This window comes from Eutrema salsugineum, unplaced genomic scaffold, assembly GCF_000478725.1.
Source record: "Eutrema salsugineum unplaced genomic scaffold, Eutsalg1_0 scaffold_15, whole genome shotgun sequence".
Classification (NCBI taxonomy): domain Eukaryota; kingdom Viridiplantae; phylum Streptophyta; class Magnoliopsida; order Brassicales; family Brassicaceae; genus Eutrema; species Eutrema salsugineum.
In genome coordinates, this window is record NW_006256867.1 from 1,431,325 (window position 1) to 1,438,936 (window position 7,612).

At 34.2% G+C, this 7,612-nt stretch overlaps 2 protein-coding genes across 6 annotated transcripts; both read right to left on the bottom strand.

Moving 5' to 3' along the window:
- Positions 1-1,003: 1,003 nt before the first annotated feature.
- Positions 1,004-3,599, bottom strand: LOC18021806 (cell division cycle protein 27 homolog B). 5 transcript variants are annotated; one of them, XR_002900401.1, is made up of 8 exons: positions 3,370-3,599; positions 3,064-3,205; positions 2,717-2,908; positions 2,361-2,584; positions 2,201-2,266; positions 1,888-2,007; positions 1,469-1,738; positions 1,010-1,336 (listed from the first exon to the last, which is right to left on the bottom strand). XR_002900401.1 is itself a non-coding variant. In XM_024158528.1 (6 exons), exons 3-6 carry the CDS (start codon positions 2,523-2,525, stop codon positions 1,679-1,681), a joined length of 414 nt encoding a protein of 137 aa, XP_024014296.1. In that variant the 5' UTR covers positions 2,526-2,908; positions 3,064-3,205; positions 3,370-3,599; the 3' UTR covers positions 1,004-1,678. The 5 variants fall into 5 exon arrangements, 1 of the variants encoding a protein (XP_024014296.1); XR_002900400.1 differs by having other exon boundaries at positions 1,008-1,336; positions 2,361-2,908; XR_002900399.1 differs by having other exon boundaries at positions 1,009-1,336; positions 1,888-2,266.
- Positions 3,600-4,641: 1,042 nt separating this feature from the next.
- Positions 4,642-6,490, bottom strand: LOC18021807 (putative glycosyltransferase 7). Its single transcript, XM_006404694.2, has 2 exons — positions 6,386-6,490; positions 4,642-6,193 (listed from the first exon to the last, which is right to left on the bottom strand). The coding sequence occupies exon 2, from the start codon at positions 6,178-6,180 to the stop codon at positions 4,831-4,833; it is 1,350 nt and encodes a 449-aa protein (XP_006404757.1). The 5' UTR covers positions 6,181-6,193; positions 6,386-6,490; the 3' UTR covers positions 4,642-4,830.
- Between the last annotated feature and the right edge of the window lie 1,122 nt (positions 6,491-7,612).

A 7,612-nucleotide genomic window follows, 5' to 3' on the forward strand; every position in this document is an offset into this window, starting at 1 on the left:
AATGCGCAGATGGCTTACGTTAATTTTTTTAATTTTAATTTTATTTTTTTATCATTTTACAATTTATTTTGTAATATTATATTTAAATGAGTTATTACTTGGAATCATGATATTTTTATAAGTACTATAATTTTTGGTCAAATCGTGTATATAATAATGTATTATATATGATTTTAGATTTTCTGATATTTGGTTTTTGAGTTTGTATTTGATATTTGGTTCCTATTTAATTGCAAATAGGTTGTATTCTCTTATACTTTTATAATATAAAAATATTATTTCGAATTGGTTTATAGTATTTTGGATGATTTAACTTAGTATTTGTTCAATAATGTATATAATGATGTGTTATATATGATTTCAGATTTGCTGCATGATATTTGGTTTTTGAGTTGGTATCTTTTATTCTTTGTTTTTCTTTTCTCATTTGATTGCAAGTAAATTGTATTTTTTTATACTTTTAAAATATAAAAAAGTTATCTCGAACTGATTTATGGTATACGTGATAATTTAATTTAGTATGTTTTAATAGTTTAAGTGGTGTTTCGTATAAGTGGTGTTTCGTATAAGTGGTATTTTTTAGAACATAAACTCAAATCAATTCTTGTCTTGATAAAATATATAATTTTTGATTCTTTCGAATATTCTCTTCTATTACTTTGTTATTTTTTTCTATTTTTTATTTCTTCCATCAGCTAAAAATTTCTTTCGCTTGCTATTCTCTTTCCAATAAATACTTTCCAATAAATACTCTGTTGTTTTTGGTGTAGTATATTTCTCCTATATAGATACTTGTCGTTTCAGGAATGTAGAGCAAGGAAACAAAACATAGGAAGCAAACCATATATATCTCTCAATTAAATTGTGTCTTCATTGGGAAATTTTGTGTTAGTTTAATATGTTTTTATAATCTGTAAACTTAAAATCCCTTTTAAGTAATCTTTTTCTTTTATGTTTTATGATTGAAAATCTGCTCTAAAACTTTTGCTGATTGCTTGTAGTATGCAGAGGCAACATGTATTCAAAAATGACATACGCTCAGAACATTACCATCCAAGATTATATATTTGAACAGCTCTTTACGTAAGTAAGTTCATTCTCTCCCAACAGTTTCTAAAGACATTACAAAGTGTCTAGCTAATACTATTACTACAATCAGTCCATCTTTCGATAGATTACCTTTACTGCTGCTCAGCTGAGTTCTCTTCTTCTCGGCGCTTTTGCTTAGTCTTTCTCCAATCGATCTAATACTTGGAGTTCTTGGTATAGTTTCTAAACCCAAAGAGATATTGAACACATAATTCTGAGATGTCTGAGTGACATCATGAAAAATAACCTGCATTTTTTTATATACTACACATCATTCTATAGTAAACAGCAACTAAGGAAGACAGGTCAAGGCACTGTCAGTAGCAAGAACAACTCAAACTGCTTTTAGGGATTCTAATTTTAGAAAGTATTTACTCACAGTAGTATACTGCACCAGAACCATCAGTTGTTCAACAACTAACACAGCGTCTTCATTCAACTGCCTTTGAGGTGTTAATTCTTTGCTGATCCAAAGAACCAAAGAAAGGAAAGCTACAAGGCACACAAAGATTTCGTATAAAAGCCACCTGTCGAAGTAGCACTGTAAATTAATTACAAACGGTGCAAGATTGTTTCTTGCTGCAGCTGGTTAATCTAGACCGGGCCGGTGCAAGGTCCGTGAGGGTGCCTTCATATCTTCCTTCAAATGCTACAAAAATATCATTTTTTGATGAAAACACATACAATACATGAGATTTCTGTTGCGCAAATAACCAGCTTTCCCTGAGCCTAAACGAAAAATGTCAAAGTTTCGTCACACTCAGAGGAGATTTTATGTTAGAAGGAAAACACACTTACGTAGAGGACTGTAGAGTATATATCCATTCCCTCTAAGCTGTAAGGAGAAGCCTGGCGAGCTAGTGAGAATGCTTTTTCAGCTTCTAAATAATCTATTAATTCAAAGTATGCTTTCCCAACCTGCATTAATAGCCATTGCTCGTACATAAACCATAAAAATGCCTTAAACAATGTGTATCACAGGCAACCAGATTAAAATTTCATGCACAGATTCTCTGTGGAAACTTCACTTCAAGTTCGTCGTTTTGAAAAGTCTATACACAACCACCAAACTGAACAAGACAGCATAAAAGAGAGAAGGGTCACTTACTACCTGGGAAAGAACCCATCCTGTATTATAATGCCTATGTGGAAGTTTCATATACGTATCCAGTGCCTCCTGAAACAGCCAAAAGCACAAGGAAGAGAATGAAATAATCTTATATAAGTGAACATGACCTTTGTATTATTTAAGAAAGCAACAATATGCTTACCTTACACCTGTACATGTACAAAAGTCTACACAGTTCCCCAAGTGTCCTAAGGAGGCTAACTAATTCTGAAACACCAACTGTGATTTTTTGTGCACATAACGTTGTGCCACCAATTGACATTGTTTCGTCTTCTTGATCACAGGATTTAGCATCACTGGAAGCCATAGAACCAGTCGTTGAGGCAGTATTAGGCCTTGAATCATCAAAAGATTCCCCACGAACTCCTAAACCAATCAGAATGACAACGCTTATGTTGTTACATAGACACAAACAATAAAAAAAAGGAATGATGAACAAAAATCACAGCAACCCAATTTTGAAGCAATAAGATGATATAGTGCATGAAATGTCACAACCTTCATCTATATTTTCATTTGCCCAGGAATGTCCCTTCCCAAGTGTTACAGAACGAAGTGCCAAAGAACTCAATTTAGAACCCCTAGCGTTGTTCCCATTTCGCTTACTGTTGCAACACTTGCATTAGTGTTTGCCCATGAATCAGCAGAAAGTCTCGAACTCCGTCGTGGACCAGAATCAGAAAAAAAAGCCTGCCAGAAATATGCAGAGGAAAGAAACATACACCCATAGTAAGAGAAAATTCAACTCATGTAAGAATCAGAATATTACACAGAAAAGTCAAGACAAGCTAATTCAGAATTGTGTCTTAATTACAACGAATACAGTACAGATATGTGAATACTACCTTACATAGCTTTCCTTGATCTACAATTATTCTTCGCGGTGCTTATTTGGAAGAGTTTACTGTGGACTTTGGTGAATTGTCAGTAATAAGGGAGTTTTGGTTTGGAACAGCCCGCTGAAAATTCCGGAAAAGTACCGGATAGCTACAACATGAAAAATATAAAAATCTCACACCTTGAAGTGAAGTTTCCAAACCCCAATTAATCGTGAAACCCTAATTAAGTATACATTTATAAAAAATTTATATCAGGTTCCCGAATCCAACCCAAACTTTGAAGAACAGAGGAATCTGGAGTTTGATTTTGACCTGGATTTTCTTGAACTGATAATGAAACGGTACGTACAGTCGTAGATACTCTTCATCTTCCCCATCTCCATACGGGACCTCGCGCTGGCTCGAAAACGATTTCGATTCTTTCCAAGCTTCGTGCAACCTCGGAATCTTAGAAGGGTGACAGTTTAGCTCAGTCAGATTAGAGGCCGCCGTGATCGGAACCTTAGAAGACCTTGTCAAGGAAACTCGCAAGGAATGGGAAAGGAACGACGTTTTTAACGGAAGATTTTCGTAACAGTTTTTTTTAATATTAATATTTCAAGTGGACACGTGTTAAACTCTCTCATCACAAATGTGATGACATGTCAACAGGATAGAGAGAGTTCAACATTTCACCAAATTTGGTATCATGAATTTGGTGTGAAAGTGAATAGTATTTTTTTTCATCTTCAACCACAACACCAAATCTCACACTAAAAACAATCTTTTATATTATTATATTATTAAATTTAAGATTCTCTTTATTTTTCATATTTTGATGAGTACTTATTATTCATAAAATAGATTAATTATAAATTTGTTATAACATTATATTTGATGATAAAAAAACAAAAATTACAATCAATAAAAAAAAATTTATTATGAATTTTTAATCTTAATTTATTTATATATTAATAACAAAATTTTGTGCAATTCTAAATTACAAGAATGGATCCTATATTCTTAAAACCAATATAATTTAATTAATTAATAAATAATAATATAATTATTTGAATAAATGAGAAAAAAATAATATTTTAATGTTTGGTGTTGTGAATAGTGTTGCACTAAATTTGGTGCAATACTATTCACAAAACACCAAAAAAAAAATTTGATGCAACATTTGGTGCCTCATTGGAGAAGAATCAACACCAAATTTGATGTTTTGGTGCATGATTGGAGTTGGCCTTATAGTATAGATTTTTTAGTCGCCCAAAATTATAAACCATTATTTAAACAACAAATTGAAAATTTATCAGCTGAATATGGACGCCTGGAAGGTAGTCCAAAATCCTAACGACAAACTGAGTGAATTCGGAGGCCCAACACTATTTCGTATAGTATAAGATTTTTTCTTTTTATATATGATTCGATTTTAATACTACAGTAGCTAGTGATTGGGAAATCAAGTTCAGTCTAAAAATACATAAAACTGAAACTGATGATAGAAGTGATGATAGAAAGACAAAAATCAAGAATCCCTTACTCTATGCAAAAGAAAGTAAAGTACAAAAATCATTGAATTATACTTTTCTTTTTCTCATTTTATGATATTATATGCCCTACAGAAATCATTAAATTATTCAGAAAGATTCCGCATCATAAACCTCTCAAATCATGGATTATAATAAACTCATAAAATTATAAAAGCACATCTAAAGAAGTTAAAAGAAAACAGCAAATTAACACACAGACACAGAGCCACATAGGGAGAAAAATTTATATTTTAAAAAATCACCAGGGCTCATCAGGATAATCGAAAGGTACAGGTTGAAGAGGGGAAGTCTTGCCTAGATCCGAGTGTACGAAACCATACCTACGCATGACTTGATTATCAGCGAAATTAATGGCTTTGATCATTCCATTCCAACACGTGTCACCATCGTACATCTTATTATGGTCCCCACTACAAGGCTGGCATCCCGTGAAATGCGTCACAAACGGTCTCCGTAGACTCCCTTTCCCGCCTCTTTCTCCTCGCAAAAACCTCTCCTCTCTAAACGCACCGTATCGTTCACTCACTTTCTCCGCGTGTCTCCTACGCAACGTGGCGTCTTCTCGTTCCATCTCCAGATACCGGTCCGTCACGTTAGCTAAACCCGGTACGATCTCTAACCAATACCCTTCGAAATAATACTCTCCTTCGAGGTATATCTTAGGATAATACTCCTCTCTGTGTTTAAACAGCAAATAAATCAGAGCCGTCTGATCATCTGACTCCGGAAACAGCTTATCTTTAAATATCGACCGTTGGATCTGTCCCCACTTAGCGTACTCGGGACTCACTGGGCCCATATTCGTCCACGTGTCGATCAGCTCCATCGACCACTGACAGTTTCTGATGAGGAAAACGCCGGCGTTTAACGCCGTCCAGCTCCGATCATTGTAAACAACTCCAGGCCAGCCGTGAACGACGAGATTATGGTTACGGTAACGCCGAAACGGCGGAGTAAAATCCATGTCGGTGAAAAGAGCATCGGAATCAACCCACCAGATCCATTCCGCCTCGGGATGAGCAATCATCGCCGCTTTAACCGCCGGAAGTTTCGCCCAATACGAATTCATCTTCGGATGGAGAAGCGCGTTGCTGTAGAAGATGTCGTGGCCATGGATTCGACAGTAATCGACTTTGTTTTTGAAGAATCGGAGCAAAAGATGGTCTCCGATCGGGTTTTTACAGGGTCCGGATTGTGACCCGGTTATCATAACCGTCCGGTTTTCGGATCCGGGGATAAACGACGGGTGTAGCTCTAACCACCGTCTTCGTTTCTCGTCCCAGCCCTTAACCGGTTTCTCGATTGTGTAGGATAGATCCGGGTCGTCGTAGAAAACCGGGTCGGTTGGATCGTACCGCATATCGATTCCTCGAGAGCATTTGGTGGATTCGTCGGTTTTGACGGCGGAGAAGCTGAGGTTTGGGGAAATTGAGGAGAAGGAGAAGAAAGACCAGACGAGAATAAGAGACATGAAAGCTCCACCGAGGAAGAGAACGACGTCGGAGAAACAGAATACCGGTCTGGTTCTTGCTCCGGCGTATTTTGCCATCGGAGATGATTGGAAATGCGATGCCTCAGGCGAGACCATTCACGACATTTACCTGCAAATTTTAGAGAGATACAATTTCAAAATCGGAGACTTTGTTGTATAAAGGGAATATCTTTTTTTAAAATATCTTTTCTTTTTCAATGTAATTAACAACATAAATGTGCCATTAATCACTCGCTTGATATGGTATTACTTAAATTGCTTCAGATTTTCCAAAATTATAACTGAAATTAAATTTACTCACATTTTTGGAGGATTTGTTTTCATTTTCTGATTGGTGGATAAATAACCCCTAAAGAAATAATCTGGTAGGTTTATACGTAAAAATTTGTGACCGCGACTGCGAGAGATAAGGGTTTAGTCAGAATCTTATGTGGTATATGTGCTTTTGTTTTGGTGGAAACTAGGAACAACGTGAGTGTTATGAACCGAACCGGACCGGTTCACCGACACTGCTGGTCTGCTGCTAAAAATACGATTGATGATGATGCCGACGTGTCGGTGTTCGGTTAAGCAACAGCACGTGAGTTTCCTGACTATAATTTTTTTGTTGGGTCTATTATTAGACCAAAAAAATAGAATAGGTACCATTTATTTTATTTTATTTTATTGCTAAAAGTGAAAATTATATCACCCGCAATTTCGGCTTAAGGTGTTGAAACTTGAAAATTGCACTGTTTTCTTTGTTTATGATAAAATAACAAATACAATTACATAAGAAGATAATCTAATGTAGTGCGTGTATCACTTGTTCTTGTTTTAGTCCAGTAGAATTTACGGTTGTTTTATATGAACAAAAAAATTGGTCAACTACATGCTGATCAAGTGGTATGTTGTTTTTTAAATATTTGTATTCCGAATATTAGTCAAGGAAGACACTCATAAAGAGCGCACCTCTTTGCCCATCTTTCCCATCACAGTTAATGAGGGGCACAAGATACGAAGCCATTATACAAATATAATTTGATTTTTTTTTTATATTGAAAACCTAAATGATTAATTTATTTTAGATAAAATTAATTAGATGGGTAGTTTTCAATTTTACATTTGTCAAAATAATGTGTTTTGAAAAAGTAAAAGTGTTTGGATAGTTTTTGTGCGTTAATATCTATCTTATTCTTTTAAGGTTAGTTTATTTACGTTTTTATGTTATTATGATAAATTAAATATTAAATAAAACAAAGGAAGAGAAAGAGAAAACAAAGAGAGAAAGAGAAGAGAGATAGTGTAAAAAAAAAAAACAGATTTTAATTAAAAAATATTATTATTATTTCTTTTTATTCTTCTTTTTTTAATTTATTCATTCTTATATATTATTTTAAATAATAAAATATATAATAATATATTAAAAAATATATAGATTTTTTATACACATTTTGAAATTTGAATTTTTTAAAATGGATAATGTTCAAAATTTGTTATATTTCAGTTATGTATATATTAGACATGTATTTTTCAGTTATGATATTCA